This window comes from Lissotriton helveticus, chromosome 4_1, assembly GCF_964261635.1.
Source record: "Lissotriton helveticus chromosome 4_1, aLisHel1.1, whole genome shotgun sequence".
Taxonomy (NCBI): Eukaryota; Metazoa; Chordata; class Amphibia; order Caudata; family Salamandridae; genus Lissotriton; species Lissotriton helveticus.
In genome coordinates, this window is record NC_136063.1 from 580,652,441 (window position 1) to 580,674,062 (window position 21,622).

At 48.1% G+C, this 21,622-nt stretch overlaps 1 protein-coding gene across 7 annotated transcripts in view; it reads right to left on the reverse strand.

Moving 5' to 3' along the window:
- CSPP1 (centrosome and spindle pole associated protein 1) overlaps positions 1–21,622 on the reverse strand; it is a 1,229,219-nt gene that overhangs the window by 1,049,728 nt on the left and 157,869 nt on the right. For all 7 annotated transcript variants that reach the window (XM_078687197.1, XM_078687198.1, XM_078687199.1 and 4 more), the window contains exon 5: positions 19,994–20,074. In XM_078687197.1, the coding sequence (XP_078543323.1) occupies positions 19,994–20,074 (81 nt within the window). The remainder of the gene's footprint in view (positions 1–19,993; positions 20,075–21,622) is intronic.

Genomic DNA, 21,622 nt, shown 5'->3' on the forward strand with positions numbered 1-21,622 from the left:
ACGAAGCAATCAGTCAACCATTCCACTGTTCCAACTTAGCAATCCCCTATATTTTGTATATTTTCACTATCTACAGTCTTACGACAAAATAATAAAAATGAGTGAGCTCCTCATCAGGTGGCCTACGATAATTAAACAAGTATTTACAATGCAATAGGTCTCGCAGCATTAACGTTTGAGTTATTGGCATTGTGTATGACAATGCCAATAGTTATAACTTTTTTTTTTCAAAACAAATTTTTATTAGGTTTTGGCAGTTGACAGCACAATAGAAATAATCCACCGCTCCCCTATTATCAGAGAGGCAGTGGGCATAGCAAAAACAGCATATTCAAATACAGCCAGCTAAGATTCCCCCAGTACCCACCCACCATTAACCCACCCCGAACCCTCCCTCCACCCCGCATGGTGTCTGTATTGTCCATCTAGAGGAGCTTAGCAATCGTAAACGCTGCATGTGAGCCACGTCACCCTAAGCCAGTTCAGACGCGATCTGCGTCGGCGACCCGAGGCTCCGGGGGGTCCAGCAGAAGGCCTCTGTAGTCAGCCCATTTCTTCCAGATCTTATAATGTTTTGCAGGACACCCCCTCGCCTCAAATATCGGACGCTCTAGTCCCATGTTAAAGTCCAAACCTCGTTTCCACACCTCCAGCAGTGGGGCTCTAGTAGCCTTCCATGCCCTAGCTATGTCCCTCTTGGCCACAACGAGGCCCAATAGGAGCAAGTGCCGCTTGTACAAATTCCCCCCCACCTGTTCCATGACATGAAGAAGGCCTAACTTCGGCGAGCGGGGGAGCTCCCAGCCCAGCACCTCTTCCATGCACTCCCACACTCCTGACCAAAATCTCCGCAGTCTCACACACTCCCACACCGTATGAAGAAAGGATCCCACAGCACTGCCGCACCTCAGACATTCCGGGGAGGCTATCAATCCCGCTTTCCACAGTCGTTCCCTCGTATAGTATGCCCTATGGAGGTACTTAAATTGGATGAAGCGCAGGCGCACCGCAATCGCTGCTCCCCTAGGGGCCTCCAGGGCCTCCCTCCAATCCTCCTCTTCCAAACTCCCCAACTCTCCTTCCCACACCAACCGCAGTTTGTCTAGGGAGGGGGAACAATGAGTGACGAGTGTCTGGTATATACTAGAGATTTTTTTTTTGTCCAATTCCCCCATGAACAATTTAGCCTCAAGAGGACTGAATTCTGGCAATTAAGTTAAGTTCGCTAAGGAAGGGGTCAGGGCATGTCGGAGCTGCAAGTATCGAAAGAATTGGGATTGGGGCATATCATACTCTTCTCGCAGAGCCTGAAACGACTTTAGGACCGGGCCCTTCATAACATGACCCAGCGCAGAGACGCCGATCGCGTCCCAGCCATCAAAGCCCCGCAGGGAAGCCAAAGCCGGCAGCCTCCCATTGTGCCACAGCGGGGTTTCCCCCGTCAGTCTATTCCACCATCCCATACGGCGGAGCGCGTCGCGCCACACCCGGAACACCGTCTGTGTGACTGCCGGGAGTCTTTTGCGGAGTGCCACCGAGTATAATATCGTATGTAGCGTGTGCGGGTCCATAAGGTATCTCTCCAGGGCGTAAGTCGGGTCGCCGCGATCCCCATACCACCACTCATTGAGGACCAGCAGGTGTGATGCTTGATAATACGACAGAATGTCGGAGGCCGCCAAACCCCCACAGTACGTCGAGAGGAAACATGTGCGGAGCGCCACCCTCACTGCCCCTCCCGTCCATAAGAACCGGCCCAACGCTGAATCCACCTGCCGAAACCACTGCCGCGATATCGGGTATGGATAATTTTGACGCTGATAAAGGAGGCGAGGTAGGGCCACCATCTTAAAGATGGCCGAGCGTCCATATACATTCAGCGGCATCCTGGACCATATTTGCATGTCCGAACGTATTCTATCCCACACGGGTAGAACATTGCGGGACCACGACACTCCTGGCACGTCCGTCAAAAAGACACCTAGATATTTAAAGCCTCCCTCCGCCTCCTGCAGGGCCGAAGCTCAAGGACCCAAGGCACCACTATCTCCCAGGACCCACAATTTGGACTTCTGTACGTTCAGTGTGAGGCCGGACACGTCGCCGAAGATACGCATGATGTCTAAGACTCTGGGACCGGATCTGTTCAGGTCCGTAAGAAAGAAAAGCACATCATCGGCATAAAGCGCGATCCTGTCAGTCGGTCCACCCACCCATTCCACTCCACGCAACTGTGCATCCATCCTCACCCAGGCCGCCAGTGGCTCCATCGCTAATGCAAACAGGTAGGGCGAGAGGGGGCACCCCTGCCGCGTGCCCCGGCCTATCAGAAAGGAACCGGACACCGCACCCGCAACCCGCACTGCCGCCGTCAAGTCAGTATAGAGTAAGTGAACATAGGACAGAAAACGGGGGCCTAGGTTGAGACGTAGCAGCAGCGCCCGAAGATATGGCCAGCTCAGGGAATCAAACGCCCTATCAATATCTGCCAGTAATAGGGCCGCCGGGATATCAGCCGCTCGCGCCGCTTCCACCACCAATTGCGCCCTGCGAATATTATGTCTAGTCGCCCTGTGGGGCATAAAGCCGGCCTGGTCTGGATGGACCAGGTCCGATATGTAGGGACAAAGGCGTTTCGCCAAGGCTTTCGCTAAAATTTTCACTTCGAAGTTCAGCAAGGAAATTGGACGATATGACTCAGGGCGATCCGGCGGCCGCCCAGGTTTGCAAAAAACGACCACCTCTGCATGTCGCCAGTCCGCCGGAAGGCATCCGCATTCCCGAGCCGCCTCTAGTGCCTTCCTATAGCGCATCCCCAGTTGAAGATGAAACAATTTCATAAATTCGCAGGGGAAACCATTAGGCCCAGGGGCCTTTCCAGCGTTCAGTTCACCCAGAGCCTCTCCCAGTTCCTCCGCAGACAAGGGGAGGTCCAGTCGGGCTCGACCCTCATCCGAAAGCGCCCGAGGCGGGAGATCAGCCAGGAATTTGTCAATGTCCTCCGCCGCTAAAGACTCCCTGGGCGCGTATTGCGTCTCATAGTAGCGAGCAAAGGTCTCAGCCAGGACCTCCGGGTCAGTGATAGGGCTTCCCGCGTCGTCCCGGAGTCCAGGCAAGGGCTGGGCTTGAAAGGTACCCTGGCACAACCTGTAGAGCATCGAGCCGGACTTATCCCCCCATTGACAAATTCTACTCTGCATAGCCAGCCAGGTGTGGCGGGCTTCATCGAACAGTAAGGAATGATACATTTGTTGGAGATAAAGCAGTTGCCCCACCGCCGCGCCATTCTCTCCCGACGTGCAGTCGGCCTCCTGGTTACTAACCCGAGTCGCCGCCTCCGCTATGGCCCGCCCGCGGGTCCTACGATTTGCCGCGCACCACGCTATATCTACGCCTCTGAGCACCGGCTTTAGAGCCTCCCACAAGGTCATGGCGTCCGTATCAGGACCGTCGTTTTCGGTCAGGTAGTGCGCTATGGCCTCCCTCATGTGCGATCGGTAATCATCGCGCAGTAAGTGCCACGTAGCAAGGCGCCAACGGAATGGCTGTCTCTTCGTGCTTAAAAGTAGTGTCAATGAAACCGGGGAGTGATCCGACAGACCCCTAGGGAGTATTGCGGTAGAGCCCACTCGTCCTATCCAGGGCTGGGGGACAAAAAGGTAGTCAAGACGAGAAAAGGATTTGTGAACAGCCGACACATACGTGTATTCACGCTCACATGCATGCTGATAACGCCAAGCATCCACCCAACCCAGCCCCCGCACCAATCTGCTCAGTTTTGTCGAAGCCTCAGGCAACTGATCACCCCCGGGCCTACAGCGATCCAGCCTCCCATTCATCACGTCATTCCAGTCACCTCCCACGATTGTTAACACATGCGGGATTTCGGCCCATACATCAAACAGCCGCTCCAAAAGGGCATCCTGCAGCGGGGGCGGCGCATAGACACTGCCAAACACCACAGGCTCCTCCCCCACCTTTCCTTTGACCAAGGCAAACCTGCCATGCGCATCCAGCCACTGCGTTTCATGCGAATAGTTCACACGACGGTGTATCAATATCGCAACTCCTCTAGAGCCCCTCGTAAACCCTGCATGGAACACCTGATCATAACCATATCTACGTAAGCTAAGGGTTTTTGTGCCCATGAGATGGGTTTCCTGGAGGAGCAGAACGTCCGCCTTTTCCTTCTTCCCCATACGCAAAACTGCTCCCCTCTTAATTCTGTCAAGCACCCCTCTTACATTCCAGCTCAAAATGCGCAATGAAGCTCGTGGGGGTTCCGCCCCCTGTCCGTCAGTCGCCATTAGGGGGCCAAAACTTTGGTTCGTCGGGCAACCGAGGCCACATACAGACTCTTATCATCCTCCAGACACTCACATACACCGTGCTCACCCCAGGCCCACCCACTTCCACAACTCCCCCCCAACCCCCTACCCATCCCCCCGCCAACCCCCCCGGACCCCAAACTATACCAACAACCCCCCCTCCAGCCCCCCACCCCATACCTCAGCAACATTGAAGTACCTGTCGCGGTGCAGGCGATCCCAGACCCCCAACGGGAGGTCGGAGATCCACAACACCAATGGATCCCTCCCAACTACCCACTAAGTGTCCAACTACCCTCCACCCAACGTGGGAACGAACTCCGGGAGAAGACCCGCTCTTTCTCGAGCGCCTCCCGACTCATGATCCACCCACGGATCACTATGTATTACGCAGTAGTCCTGATGGCTAGTCCGATGTCCGGATCCGTCTGACCTGCACCTCTATGCACCTTCACGGCCCCATGAGCCGGAAACATCTATTAGGGCCAGTACGTCAGAGGGACTCAAGACTTCAAAGGGGAAGAATCCGTCGCCTCAGTGTCCTCCACAGTCTTCTCCCGGGAAGGCGGGCGCTTCTTGGAGCGCGCTCTCCAGTTACTCCTGCTGCGTGACCTGCGGGGCACCTTCTTGGGTTCCGACGTGGAGGACGAATCCAAGCCCCTCCTCGGAGGGGTGTGCACCTTGACCCGCACCGTCTCGTCCATCCATTCAAATACATCCTCCGGAGAGTTGAAGAATTGAGTGCGAGATTGAAACACCACCCGCAAGCGGGCCGGGTAGAGCAGGGCATACGGGATTTTTAACTCACGAAGGCGTGCTTTCGCTGCCGTGAAGGATTGTCGTTGTTGTTGGACCAGTCTGGTGTAGTCAGGGAAAATCAGGATTTTGTGGTTTTCAAACATGAGGGGGTCCTGAGCGCGGGCCTGACGTAGGATGGTGTCCCTGTCGTGATAGTTGAGCAGTTTGGCTATCACAGCCCGGGGGCGAGCCCCAGTGGGCGGCTTCGGAATCAAGGCCCGGTGGGCCCGCTCGATGATGAAGCAGCGCGAAAGGGATTCCGGCGGAAGCCACCCCTCCAGCCACTGAGTCAAAAAGGCCTCCATATTCCCCTTCTCGCAGTCCTCCGGAAAGCCCACAAAGCGCAAGTTATTTCTTCTGGCCCGTCCTTCCGCGTCCTCCACTCGCATCGCCAGGCCCTTTTGGATTCCCTCCATGGCAGCTACCTTCTTCTTGAGGATCACTACGTCGTCCTCTACCTCCGTAATCCTGGTCTCGGTTTCTGTGATGCGGGCAACAGCGTTGCGCAAATCCTGTCGCAGCAGGGTAACATCCGCCCCGACCGCACCGATCTTCGCGTCCAGCATATCTCTAGATTGCGTGATGGCCGTCATTAGCGCCGCATTATCCGGTCCCGAGCTCTGCTGTCCTCCTGTGGCCCCCGCACCCCCACTCGGCCCCGCAAATTTATCCATCGGGCCCTGCTTGGAAGAGCCACCGCTGTTGTTCCCTCTAGTCATAGTTCTCGTGGGGCTCACGCCCGTTTACCGGGAATGGCGGGGTACAGAGACAGCCCCAACCGAACTCGTAGCGTCCAATGAGTAGCAACCCAAGCAGGCCCAGCGCACTGTTCCACTGGAGGTGTCCCACGCCACCGCACAACCAAGAGTCAAGCCACTTTAGGAGGGCCCCGTGGCGGAGGCAGGATATCTGAGAGTGGCTGTGCCCACCAACACAGGAGATGCCGAAGCCAGCCCCGGCCCCTTTTCTTGGCACTCGGCAAAGACGGCCGTCAGCAATCCACTAGCGCCCAAGAGTGCCGTCGTATTAGGCCAATGTCCCCCACCGCGGTCCGGCCCGACCGCCGAATAATTGGCAGTGCCCCGCTGGTGCCCCTGGCACAGAGGGCTGGAGCAGGATCGATTGGAGGTGATTGGGGGGGGGGGGGGGGGGGGAGGGAGGGTTGTTGGTGCTACAATGGGGAGTAGCGAGAGAGCGGGTGACTGCCGTCTCTTAACGCTCCGAGGGCCACAAACCCCGCGGTCCGACTCGGCCGCCGAACGGGCCAGGCACCTCCGCAAGAGCGTCCCCTCCCCCACCAGGCCGCGCACCACGCGGCTCCCCCTTACCGCACCGTAGGAGTCTGGTCGCTGGTCACACCGCCGGAAGGTCGCCGACACCGCTCTCTCCACGCCAGGTGTGCTTTGCCGCGGCTCCACAGGTCGCGCGGGCGGGGCGGCTCCCCACACCCCAGCCGGTCCGGCGTCGCCTCACTTCCGGGCGGGGCACCCACAAATCCAGGCCCCGGCTCCGGTGCCCGATGTAGGCCGCACCGCGGTCTCTGTTCTGCGCTGCCGGGGGCGACAGAGATCACGCCTCCGGGGCCCCAAAATCGCCGTCTAGCCGTCTCCCCCAGTTCCCTCGGACAGCCGCTCACTGCAGGGTGGACAGAGGTCGGGGCGACGCAGGATATTTGGAAGGATCACAGGCGGCGGGACGGAGCTCGCTCAAGCTACGTCCGCCATGCTCGCCGTCTTGGCCACGCCCCCAATAGTTATAACTTTTGCAAATGTGACACCTATAGCATTTGTAATGCAATATGTGTCGTATTTACGTGAATTAGATGTATTGATATTAGAAATAATGTCTTTTAATTTTTTTTATAATTAATACTTAAATAAAAGTTATTGTAATTGAGTCGGTGGAAGGGTGAAGTGGGTGGGGCAGCAAGTTGAAGTGGAGAGAAAGGAGGGTGAAGTTGGGAGAGAGGAAGGTGAGACAGAGAAAAAATGGTGAGGTGTGAGAGAGTAGAAAAGATAAAGCCCATAGGAACCAGGCCTGGGTACAGGGAGGTGCATCCTACACGAGGGACTTCGAGAGAGTGACTGGCTTTTGACCTGAAACATCTCCACATCTCCCTGGAATCATCTAATCCAGGCACTACTTTGATAGGGAGCTAGTGCTCCTAACTTACCTGAAAGACCACTGGGCCATGGGTTTCTGCACCAGTCCAGGTTGGGGGGGCGTGGGGGTTGGGAAGTGTGGAGGTTCAGCATAGACATACAGTGGTCCAGGGTTGCAGGCCGCTCCTCCTACCACTCAGTGCGCCCCCCATGCCATGCAATCCGACGTGTTCGGTGTTCTCACCTCAAACGACTGCAGTCAGTAACAGAGCAGTCGCTCAAAAATTCAGGCAGGGGTTTTTCTCTTTGTCGGCAGGCGTCACAACATTTAGAACACAGGTGAAACCTCAGAGATCGACACGCCAGCTCCTACCTTGACCGTCTGCTGTGCTTTCCCCTCTTCCAGAGCTCCGCTGCAGTTCTTTAAGCAGCCAGTGTCCTGACCCTCATGAGCGCCGGGGCTGGCCGTCTCCACACAGCCCGAGGTCATCTAGCCTCTCGGGCTGTCTCTGCTTGCGGCGGTGATTTCTCCCCTGGGGCTTCGGCATCTCAGAGCAAAGTCCGCTGCAGGCCAGCAGCCTGGCTGTACCTCCTTCTGCCGCACAGCCACACCATACCTCGATTCCTCAGGCCACCAAGTGGCCGGCGCTCTGATGCATTTGTGTTCTTTTATCAGCTGCCAGTATGTACACAACCCGGGTCCGGTTAGTGACCCGGTTTCACTCTAGGCCCCCATGCCGCATAAGCCCAAGCACATGGCCACGTCCCCTCCTCTGGGGCTCCAACGACCTCCCTCTTCAGGTAGCTGCTCAGCCACACAGCACCTCACTTCTTCCGGGAGAGACTTTTCTAATATGGCCTTGTGCCAGATAGAACTAATAACCTCCTTTAAGATCAGGATGGAGCAGGATGACAGCGTGGTGTGAGGGCGCTGTTCTCTAGCACATCTCCTCCGCCATATTGCATAGTCACGCCCCCTTCAAATAAACCCTATGATGTTTGAGATGGTTGGGCATGGGCAAGGAGGAAATTCTTTTTTACATTAATTGTTCTAAAAGAAAAATTAAATAGAATGGTCAATGTAACTTTTTATGCGGAGGGATTTTGATTTTAAGCTGATGCCACAAAATGCTTCTTTTTACCCTCCTCTTAAGATAATTTATGAAACCAGCCTAACAGAATGAGCAATCCACATAAAGGCACAACTCACATGCCGATCTGCTGTCAGAATTTAAAAGACCGTGGTTGGCGAGTGCTGAGAGAACGCTGCTCCACCGCACATCACCGCAAAATTTGTGGGAAGAGGAGTGGCTTACAGCTGAAGTCATTTTTGAAAACAATTTCTGGTCTGGACCTTGCGACTGGTATGAGCGCAGGCGGTCGCTTGAGGTTGTGAACACAACGTGATCTTATGCAGTGGCTCAAAAAATTGGTGACGCCCTGAAGAAATTGCCCGAAATAGAAGGGGCAATGAAACATGTCGGCAAGTGGAATATGGCTAGATAGGGATTAGCCAGTCCCATCTTTTTACATTCCATGACCAACACGAAAGAAACAGAATAAAGATAAGTCTCGTGTTGCTTGTGGCTTTTACGTATTTGTTTGTGCTCACGTATTGTGGTTGTTTGTTTTGTCCCATCACTGCATTCTTTTACAAACACTGTTTTGTTTGTTATGTGGACACAGATTTTTCTTTAGAGCTTGATGGCGCCAATGATGAGATCAGGGCAATCCTGGTGAGTACCTGCCAGGTTCCCGTTGGTGGTTCGCCCGTGAGGTGCCATCTCGCTCACACACACTTTTTTCTAATTTCTTTATTCTTCCAATGTGGGCACATAAGTGTGTGTTATTTGTTGTCTCACAACTGTTGATTGTTTTTCCTCAAGGGTTTGGGCAACTATTTTACTTGTAGGCATAGTTTGGTGTTACCTCCTACCTCAATCATCAAAAGTGAGGAGTACTGTGCAAAAAGGTTTGCAGCTGATGGTTCACCAAGAATATATTAAATTGTTTATGCCTGGCTGGTCTAGGTCTTGTTTTGAAATTAAAGAATTTAAAAGACGTCAGCGCTTCGCAGTGAAATGGATAAAAAAAAAAGTGAAAGTGAAAGGCATGCCGTGAGCGTGCACATCGGTGTGCCCTGCGGCTCATGCCCAGTGGCGGGGCATGCGGGGTTCTCCGCTGTGCTGGAGAAGTGCTCCGTGGCTCGCGAGGCCGTGGGAGGGGGCCGACAAAGCAACAAAAAAGCAGCCCCTTCACACCATGCTGCACACCAGAGGAGCCTGCCTGCCTGAGAAGAGCTACCGTGAGGCAACCAAGGCAGATGAGTGACGGCACTGCAGTGCCTGCGAGCGCCGCACCTCACCAGCCTGTGATTGCTTTTAAGCCGCAGTGGGAGCTTAACTGTAATGTACAATTGCGTGTGGCTTGCAGTTATTTCCTTTCCTGAAAGTAGAGGCCGGGCCACCACTTCATAGGGCCCTTTTAAATACAATGGCTACTCCGTGTGCCACTGACTCACCCCGCATTAAGGGAGACAGGAGATGAACATCCCGAGCAATGGAGCGCGTGTGCACTAAATTCAGATATTTTGAGGGTCTGTACTGTAGAGATCACCCAAGTCACGTATAAAAACCTATGGATGCAAGTGGAAAACAGGCCACGTTCATTAATCATAAATCCTGGGTCGGAAGCCCGATAGCTGTAAAACTAAACACACTGTACAAAAGCAGAAGATAATCAGGTAATCAAGAACCATAGAACAGAAGAAAGATTCTACCACATTTTTGCTCAACGGTCTTAGTCCCAGACAGTGAACCGAGTCCAGACTTCAGCAATAAGTTCATAGGAGACTCATGTTTTAAAAGAAGCAACAACCAAGCCATCGATATAGGAGGCACTTACTGGAGACAAAGTTTCCTACAGACTTAATTAGAAAATAAAAGATTGAAACAACCAAATGTTTTATAGAAGAAAGTTAAATTAGGTCAAACATCAGTGAAGAGGTAGCTTGACTCCAAAAAAGAAATGCAATGAAATACTGAAATGTACTACGATTGATTGGACAGTAGGCCAGGGGCATAGGAGATAAGGGAGTGTGTTTCTTCAAGTTCATCTCTTCATCAAGTGGGGAGGAGTAGTGTGCCAGGCCCACGTCCACCTAGCTCATGTACGCGATGAGGAGTTGTGAAATAGGAGGCCAGGGCATATGACCGATGCAGCTGTAGGAAGAGGAATACTGTAACGAACCATGTCCTTGAGTTAGATGTAGAAATCCGTATGTATAATGTAATCAATTACACAGAGTTGAAGCGTCTGACAGGATGCACACATCTAGTAACAACCATTTCAAAATATGAACTGCACTAGTAAGGGGAGCGGTATCTAGCTCATGGTAGTGGACACAGCAACTCAAAATTAACATTTTCAATTCATTTGACCAAACTATTGGTCAAAGAACTCTAATGCTCTTTCTGAAAAAGCCACAAGCTTAAGATTTGTAACTTGCAAAACTGGTGCAGCAAAGAACCTCTACAGTTAATATGCAGTAAGTCTCCTGTACAATGTCAATGGCGCAGGGTTTATTGAGGCCACATGCTGTGAAGCCTGTTCCAGACTGGTTTTTCATCCAGCCTGCCATAAAAATGGTTGGTACATTGGATGAGGCCATAACTGGGTGAGAGCAGACATAATTACTGTCTCCAGGTAACAGCCTGTTATTGGAAGTACTTATCCGAGTACACAAGGAGGAAGCCACCAATTGAAACATTGCTTTTTATGACTTGAGACCTGGCTAAATTATTCCTGTGTTCCGGATATCGTTTGGCCATCGGGAAGGGTAACTCACTGGTACATTGTGATAGAACATACAAAAGGGGGTGGGGGCGATAGCTTTCAGGCATCCTGTGCAGTAGTCTACTTTTGAGTTGCCTGACCTTCAGGATGTCGAGAACCTCAGCTTTCATCTTTCGCACAGTCATGTTTTTCTGGTGACATTAACATAGTCCACAGCACACGCAAAGTACAGTCCAAACAATATTATAAAGTCAGTATAGACAATCGTGTTTTCTTTTATTGTTCTTCTGTTCAGCTGTTTTAATTTCTTAGCTAAAACGTGTTTTGTCACAATTTGGGCACAATATCCACGACTTCTTCAGGGCTATATCTTCTTTGTAAAATACTTCTCTTACAGTGATAATTCCATCCCGCAGGATATAATAATTAGCTCCACCTCAAGTATCCTGTATATACCTTCCTCAAAGCTGTGTAGCCAATCTTCAATCATAAGGAAAAGGAACCGTGTGTGCGGGGAATGCACCACATATTAGTATGTTGTTGGACAGTGTACTCGCAGAGAGGGGCATATAACGGAATCCACATATCGGAACGGATACGCACTTTTATATTTCCCCAGATCTGAAGAATATATGGATTAAAGTTCATATTTAAGGACACCTAAACTTTACTTAACGGCGTTCTCACCACAAACTAAGACTTCCATTCTGGAACAGACTAATATGTGGTGCATTCCCCACACATGGGGTTCCTTTTCCTTATGATTGACTAAGAAACTAAAACAGCTGGACTGTACTTTGCGTGTGCTGGAGACCTTGTTAATGTTGCTTTGTTGGCTTTGACCACACAGTGAGGAGAAGGGTGGTTCTCTCTACCTTGCAGCACCGCTTTCTGAATAAGTTGTGGAATTTATCAGATTATGAACATCCTAGAGGTGCGCCAAAACCCATTTCTCTCAAGTATCTTTTTCTGGTGCACTGATTTATCGCCCCTTGGGTTACGCTGGTAATTTTATTCAATCTTGGGAGGCGTCTTTGGCCCCGACCCTACTGCTCTGGGCTAATTTCACTTTGTTGGGATATCACACTGATGACCTCTCGGATCACCTGGTGGCTACTTTAATTGAGACCATGACATCTCTCAATCTGCCTCAGCTTGTAACTCTACCAACTCATGCTGAAGGACATATTATTGCACTTGTGTTCTCCAACTGCTCTTTGATTATCAGCCCCTCTAAGCATATTCTCCGGTCCAACCATTTTTTATTTCATTTAAGTGGGAGACTGTGAATTCAATTTAGCATGCCCGTCCTGATGGTCGTACTTTTTTCTGTACCTGAAAGAAGGTAAATGTTGCTGACTGGGTGAAACTTCTTGCCAATTCTACCCCCTCCAATTAATGATGTGTCAACCTGGTATGGAGACTGTTAATACTTGGCTTGTGGGTCAAGCTGATGCTTTGGCCCTCGAACAAGTGGTAACAAAGGAGTGCCAGTTGCCCGTGAGACCTGATGATTTGGTCAGTAAGTTGGACCAGTCAGGCCAATTTCCCTATGGCAATCGCCTGAGGCCCTTTTAAAGTGTAAATCAGGATCCCCTTTGGATGCCTGTCCTCCTGCATTGCTGACAGCTGGGACAAATGCCATTAACGCATCCAAAACACCACCGCCCGGCTGATCCTCAACATCCCTCGTCGCAGCCACATCACCCCCCACCTGAGAGACCTACACTGGCTCCCCGTCGACAAAAGGATCACCTTCAGACCACTCAGACCACTCACCCACGCACACAAAGCACTACACAACACCGCCAACTCCGCTATGCCTCAGGCGGCAGATCCTTCTCCTTCCTCACCGCTAAGACCTGGAACACCCTGCCTACCCTCCTGCGGCAGACCCAAGACCTACTCACCTTCCGAAGACTCCTCAAGACCTGGCTCTTCGAGAAGTAGCAGCACCTCCAGCGCCCACGCCGCACCGTTCCCCCCCCCCCCCCGCTCAGCACCTTGAGAGTTAGCGCGTTTTACAAGTAGATTGATTGAACCCAGTGAGTAATAGAATTTTTAAATTTCTCCTTACCGTCCGGTGTTCTGCTAGACACCTGGAAACTTGCCTAAGTGATCTCCCTCCTCAAGAAGCCCTCTCTTGATTATCAGCAATTCTCTGCTGCCTGCCTTTGCCATAATGCTAGAAAAAATGGTTAAAGGTCAGCTCTCCGATTATTTGAATAAAGGCAAGCTGCTGCACCAAAGTCAATCCAGATTTAGTCCCCAGTCATAGCATGGAGACTGCGCTTCAAGAGATTTTTGAAAATCTGCTGATATCTAGAAGTCGATCATGGCAGTGCCATATCTCTTTGGACTATTATCAACAGGACTCACAAGGCTTCAATACCAACCGTAACAGACAGGGCACACATAGATTTGCCACTTTTTCCAATTCCTCATTTGGGAGTGGGTCTGAAAGTGATTCGGACAGACCAAGCACTAGTACAAACCAACAGTCATATCAACAAAGACCAATACTTCAACAGGGCCCCTCATACCAACAGGGTCCGGCATATCAGGACACGTACGGCCCAACTGCTCCACATCCTCATTTTTTAGGAGACCCCACGTGGACAAATAGAGATCCAGGCTTGTCCAGACCACAGAGATGGAACCGAGGAAAGATCAACCAGCGGGGCAACACGAGGGTCTGATTTCAACAACAGAACCATGGAGAAATCCGAACATGGCGCTAAACCTATCGCTGGTAGATATCCCAGGACAGAGGTTGGAAGAACCAGAGAGGGTTTCTAATATGGCATCAGACCCACTGAGGATAACCATTGGATGCTTGAATATACAAAATGATAAAAACCCTATCATCAACATCTCAAAGCATACCCTAAGTATAGCAGAACATGACATTCTAGCCAAAGGGTTGTCATTCATCCCCACGTCTCCACCCAACATTCAATGTAAAACTTGTGTTACAGCAGTTCTTCCAGAAAATTCGCCTCAAGTATTTCTATGTGAAACCTGACGAATATCACAAAAACCAGCAGCCACCAATTTCCGCCCTCCATTCACCTTCACTCCGGCCACATACATGATGAGTGAAAAAATTGTGGCTTTTGAAAAGCTAGCGACGACAGAAGTAATGGATCTACCTGGAAACAATACTAAATACATCAAACACAATATTACTAAAGCTGAAAGACAGGCACTACATTCTCGAAGTAACAACCAGAATATTGTAATAAAAACAGCTGACAAAGGGGGTGCAGTGGTTGTTCAGAAAACGGAAGAATACGTAAAGGAAATCCTTTAACAATTGAGCTGTGAGGTCAGCTACAAGAAAATTAATGGAGATCCTACCAAGGAGATTGCTAGAACAATACATGAACTCACTTCTAACGGACTTGCAGACAGATTCCTTTCAGAACCTGAATATACGTTTTTGAACAAGGCAAATGCCAGGATACCCACAATATATACCATCCCCAAGATACATAAGAATTCCCAGAATCCCCCCGGCAGGCCGATCATTTCAGGATGCGGTTCTATTCTAGAACCCCTGAACCAATTCATAGATAGCTTTGTACAACCTATGGTATTAGAAACACGCTCCTACCTCCGCGACACGATGCATACGTTCCAATTGATGGAAGACCAACCCTTTGATAAGACGTCACAGTACTTCGTGACACTCGATGTGTGTTCACTATACACAAGCATCCCACAAAATTATCCAGGGAGGTCAAAGAAGGGTACTTGAAAAACGCCCTTCACCAAGTTGGATACCAACCGACTTCACACTAAACCTACTCGAAATTGCCATGACAAAAAATGATTTAATCTTCAAAGGAAAATTTTTCTATCAATGCAAAGGAGTTGCAATGGGGGCTGAATTTGCTCCTAGTCTGGCAAATCTATACATGGACCACTACGAAGATCAGTACATCTACAGTGACTTAAATCCATACTTGCACAATCTAATGCTATGGAAGCGCTATATGACAACAACATGATGGTATGGACAGGAACCGAGGAAGCTTTGTTTGAATTCAACACTTGGCTCAGTGCGCGTTCCCCCGATATCCAGTTCACGATGTCACACAATAAAGACTCAATACCATTTTTGGACCTCAAACTAGAAATTGAAGATGGAAGGATCATGATGAATCTGTATAAAAAAACCATCAGATCGTAATACTCTTCTTAAATACGACTCACATCACCCACGGAATCTAAGAGATAACCTGCCGTACGGGCAATTCTTGAGACTGCGCCACAATTGTTCAAGGTGACAGGATTACTTTAAGGAATCTGACATCCTGATTTCCAAACTGAAGGACAGAGGATATCCCAAAGGCCTCCGGAACCGAGCAAGAAAGAGGGTGTGGTACAGACCTTGTGAAACCTAAGAAGAGCAGATGAACAAACTCATTTGCGTGACCACCTTCAACACCAGAAGCCACTAGATCAAAAAGGTTATTGAAAAATACTGGAACTTTGTAGGAAGTGAAATCAACATGACAGAGGAACCGATGTTTTCATTAGAAAGGGCTAAAATCATTAAAGACTTTGTGGTATCTTCCTATTTCGAAACACCCGAGGCACCAGATATCAGGCAACAACTATGCTTACCCCCAGTGACTGGACACCAGAAATGCGGACATTGTAAGGCTTGCAAATTCACCCCAGTTGGGACCACATTCACACATTTCGGCAAAACATACTGCCTAACGCAATTCACCAACTGTAACAGTCAGACCCTGATATATATTTTTTTTTTTTGCAGAGTTTTATATAGCGCGAACTAGACCCGAACCGAATCAGTTATCAGAGCGCTTTACATAGCACCAGTTACGTTACATGAGGACACACTTTCCTTTTAGGCACAGGGAGATTAAGTGATTTGCCCAGAATCACAGGGGGTTTTTGGCGTCGTTCCCGAGACTCAAACCCAGATCCCCAGGTCCGAGGTCGAGCGCCTTAGCCGTTAGGCCAACCCCTCTCCCCATATGCCATCAGATGCCCCTGCCAAAAGATTTATGTAGGCCAAACCACACAAAAAGTGAAGAATAGGATCCTACAACACATAAGCATAATCAAATGTAAGGTTCAGGGAGCGCCTTTAGTTGAACACTATCCCAGTGCTGGTGACACAACTGACAACACTGAATGGTGGGTACTGGAGAAGGCCACCCTACATCCTAGGGGAGGCAGCATGGCAAGCACCCTGAATTACCAAGAGTAAAGTTGGATCCACACTTTGAACTCTGTAAATCAGGGCCTAAATGAACATACAAGCAAATGGTTAACCTGTAGGCAATGTCCCCCCACGGGCGCCAGGAGCATCCAGCACAGCATACATGTTTAGCCACACACGACTTGGACAGTTACCATGCATGCGTCCTTGCCGTATATAGACAACCCGCTGTTCATGGCTACTTCAGTTACCACAATGTCCCTGTTAGCTCCCCCAATCACAGAGGATATAGGTCCTTTCAGACCTTGAAATGTTAAAATTGTCATACTGTGTAATAATGCTTGTCCATGCATTTTATGTTTCTTAAATGACCCATATCTGGTTTATCTGTTTCACTGTTTAAAAGTATTTGTTTTTGTACATACACTACCACAAGATGATGCGATTCGTTTATTCAATGCGTTACAGTACAATTTTTCTGATAACAATGAGCTGGGCAGACTATGTCGAACTCTATGTGGGTGAATCGTTGCAGACGTCTCTTAAATGACCCATGTTTGATTTATCCTTTTCATTGTTTAAATTATTTCTTTATGTACACACTACCACAATACGATGTGGTTCTTTTATTCCTCTTTAAATACAACGTGTAGATACTTAATGCGTGACTATTCCAACTTGTCTGATAACAGTGAACTCTGACGTACTGTCTTGAATAACTGTGTATAGGCCTTGAATCAATCTCCAATACCTAAGGTTTTGTGACAATTACAATCCCACTTCAGATTTCACATCTGAGCGCCGGGCTTTACCTTTCCCCAAACACAGGGTTTCATTTAGCAGCAGCGGACAGTACGCTGCACCCGTCACCTCCACACCGGGGTTCTGGCGGTTATTTAGACGCGATCACTGGCGGCGGCCGCATTCCCAAATCAACTCAGATGTACGAGGACCTCTCCCGCAGTAGATCAAGTAAGTCACCTTTAAAGGCATTGGCTCCTGCTAGCGTAATTTTGTTCTCCCAGTTCACATCCAGTCTTAGGGGAAGCGTTAAATAAATATCTTTTGGTTGCACATGTCTGGGCACGGTGCATTTCACCTTTTGAAGCCACCTGATAAATTTCACTATTGCTCATGTAAATGAGCGGCCCGGATTAAAATGTGTTCTTCGAGCAACCCGGTGCTATGTCAGTTCCTTTAAAAACATCAAAACCTTTGTTATGCCAGGAACATTACCGATAAAAACCCACGCTGGCTCCATTCTTTCACACGGCTTAATTTTCTTACTGCTCGAGCACAATAGCGGCCCGTTAAACTATCGGCCTATTAATCACCAGCCAAACGTTCTTACAGCTTTTAACTCTATTGGCCCAACCATCAATTACCACGGCTAGTGCCTCACAGACATGAAGGTTTGACTGCAGGCTATTTTTAACCACGCGGGAGACAGACACCCTAAATTGGTCTCCTCTGAGCTTCTTAATCACTTAATCATTGCATGACTTGCTTGGCGTATGGGCGATTTAGCCCCCCTTCCCCCTTTTTTGATCTACACAGATCTAGGATCGCCTTAGCAGCCACCCCCCAGAACTTCAACCGGATGATGAAGCTTGAAAACATTTAGGTATGTGTTTCTTCCATGTAAAATTATATGAAGCACCACGCTCCTAACATGGGCATATTTTAATACCATTCAAACCATTGCTCATTCCAGACGTCGACCTATCGGTGTGCGTTTTAGGTGTCGGCTGACACCTTCCTGCATTATTGCCTCAAGAGTATACCAATCTAGAAGCATCCCCTCCTACTGGTAAGCTCATAACACCAGTTGGCCATCTGTAACACATTCAATTTTATACACACCAACAAGACCTAGTTTTGACTTTCACCCTACAGGCTGTCCCCACCCCACCCCCTGTCCTGATGTAGACCTGCTCCGGATGCAAATAATATCCTGCCCCATCCCCCAGGGTCGAAACGTCGACGTTATTGTCTCCACCAGTCCATACAATCAACTAAACCAAACTGTAAAGGAAATCCCATGCTATCGTGATATGCTTGTAAAATTGGACCTGTCCATCAAAAAAGTCCCTTGCAATTGTTTATATTCACATGTCTTTGTTATCACTGCTTGTACAGCACTACAGTCACTAATTACCTAAAGTCACCCAAGACACACTTGAGCATTGTACAGTCTTTGTTTATGTATCTGGTCACTTGACAACCAATCTAAAGTCCTGTATAGTAAAGATACTACGCACTGCTAAAGAAAGAGCTGTGTTTATTATAATTTTTGTAATTTTGGTGTGTTTCTTACAAATATTTCCAGAGTACATATTACGTTGTACAAATTAGTTGGTAAACCCTACAGAACCATTTCTCCTTGCTATATATCTCTTTGGAAGTATATTATCATAATCAATTTGCATGCAATCTAGCTGGACTGTGGACCCAACATTTTAAGACTTTACCCTAGAGAAGTGGGTGGTGCCAGTAGGAAGCTAAACTAAACAACACCTGTATGGAGATACTGGATAGCACTTGGCAGTAGGGAAGTCCTAATGTTTGATTATACTCTACATGGGCAATGTTTCTACAGTCCGGAATTGAGCTTAACGCTCAAAGAACATGTCCAAGATAGTCAAAGACTTCTGGAATTACTCTCTGGAAAGTAATGCAGGCTGCACTTCAAAGTATTGATTCCACAGATATGCATTGATGTTATTTCAAAGTCTTCAGTTACTCAAAACTGGCTCCTGGGATTTCTAGGTTTTACAAGTGCCTGGGGTCCCCTATAAGAGAACTGTTCTGCCTCTCGGTTAAACAGTTTTACAAATTTATCAGCTGGAGACTAGTTTCTGATGTGTGAATTACAGAAGTATTTAAAATAGTTAGGGGTCCTCTAGGTCATATGTGCGTCCACACTTTGCGATATTTTAAAGATGGTCACCATCACCAGTTGTTTCTAGCTCAAGTAACTCTCCACTGCCCTGTTCAAGCCTGCCCTCCTCACCAATGTTGGAATTCTCCTGCATGTCTTTCTAGAAGTCCTATTTGGTCCAGCTGGGGGTTAACATGTCCTGATAATCCAGAACAGGATTCATCTTGTATATTAATTTATTTAGGACTACTCAGGCCTTAGAGGACTTTTGGTCAGAAGCTGTGCAGTTAACTGCCAAGACAGGGGCATCCAGGACCAAAAGTACAAATGATCTGGAGCAGTCTTGCTCAGCTGATGCTCCAGAAGGAACTTGTATTGCACCTCTATTACATAAAAGAAGTCTAACCTGGAGATCATAATTGGACTCTACGTTCTTTATATCTTTCAGGCATCACCACTGATCAGTTTCCTCTCCTACTCTAAACTCTAAGTTATTTGGCCTGTTGGGACAAATGGCTATACCGCGTTAACTGTTTTAATAAGGTAAGCACTATGCAGAGGGCACCAAGGCTTCTACAGTATTTTCGCTCAGTAATTTTGAAGTGTACAGTTATATTCTTATGGGGTTTTACTTTGAGATTGGTACTCAAACAGTCATGCATGGGCTTTAAATCAATATATCCAGTGTGTCCTCTGTCTTACCAAAAGTTATATTATACCTGTATAGACTAGGAAAATCTGTTTAAATACAAAAGGAGAAATTCAAAATATTTTTTAGGCATCTAAAAATCAAAGTAATCGAAGTAACAGGGTAATGGCCCACCGTGATTTAACATGTTTAAAGATTTAAAAATCAATATAATAAAGCAATTTACGTGATCGAAATGCTTACCTTGGCCGACAGCCTTTCCCAAATAGGAAGGGACATCCCTTGAGTAACTGGATCCACTTCACCAGTTGTTCGTATATGTTTCTATGGATAAAAATATTCAATAATCAAATACCTCACAAATATTTTTGGCAATCAGTTGTAGCTAAAAGTGGTTCTTTGCATTAAGAGTAAAGTAAATTCAGTAGGAGAGAAATAAACTTCAGATTGTACAATTCAGTAATCACTTGATAGGCGGAGCGAAATTAGCAATGGTGACCGATCAGGGTGTCCATCTTCACTACAAAACTTTCTCTAATGAAGTAAAAAGCTAACAAAAACAGAAAATTGAGATGGATGTTTCAAACTGTTTGATAAGCAATGTTGTGTTTTAAGTGATGCAAAATAATATCGAAGACATGTTACTGGTTGGCCTAACAACCAGATTATAATTACATTTATATAGCGCTTACTACCGCTGACGGCACTGAAGGGCGAGGTGCCTAGGTGGTTGGGGAGAGGGAAGGTTGACTTTTCCCCCCAGAGTTAATCTGTTCACAGAGGGTGAAGAACACAAACTTTAACAACAGTGTATCATGTGGTGAAACTGATACTGTTAAAGGATCGGTCCTGGATTTCCTGTGTGATGTGGCACTGGAACTGGCTGAGAGTTTTGGTTCAGTGGATAATTTAGATGCAACCCCTGGACTGATAGGCACGTTTTCTTGTGGTGCAGAACCAAGACCATGCTTTGAGGCATTCTATAATGCAGAGGACCATTTGATTTCTGGCGCAGACAATGCACCAATAAGGTTTGCTTCCTGGATTCTCCTGCAGCTTCGTCATAGCTCCTAAAGCATGAAAAAAGGGATACAAGCGACAACTTTTCACCAGGTCCTGTTGCTGCTCAAGAACATTTGTGAGATTTAGAGGAGCTGTAAGACTCAGGTTTGGTAAAGCTTACTCAAGGTCAATATCTCTGATCACCTGCTGAGGAACCAGTATTCTATCTCCAAGGCTATCAAACGTTAAGTCTCTCGAATGGGGAAGTGGTTGGAATACCTGAGAGGCACATGGCTCAAACTGAGCGGTTGGTCCAAGCTTTGATTCATTGTGGGATCTGAATCATCTATTTAGATATTGCTGTGCACACAATGCTTTATCTTGCGGTTGTTTTAACTTTTTTATGTATAGTTGAATGGTCTTTTCTTCCATATTTACTTGTCTTCACTTTAAAGATTGCTACCTTTTAATAGCATATTTATTCATATCTTTTCATACCCTCCATCTGTATAAGTTACTAGCAAAAAAGCTGATTCTGAGAAGAACATTTCCATTTAATTATCTCAGTCCCATTTTAACAAGCAGGTTGATACACAACACAGCCCAGATTAGCTTCCTTGACAATTCCATTGTTATGGCACTAGTCAAGTGGTTAGAAGAGGGAACAGGACCCCGTCTTGAATAAATACAATGTGCTCTGTGGCCACTGATTGTAGAACATTATCTTATAAAATAGACAATTCCCCGTCAGTACTGTACCCAAACAAGAAGAAATGAAATTGTCAGCTGCATCCACCTCATTTAAAGACATTAAAAAGAGCAAGTAGGAATTCCAGAAATTGGTTCCCAAATACCGAAAAACAGTAACAT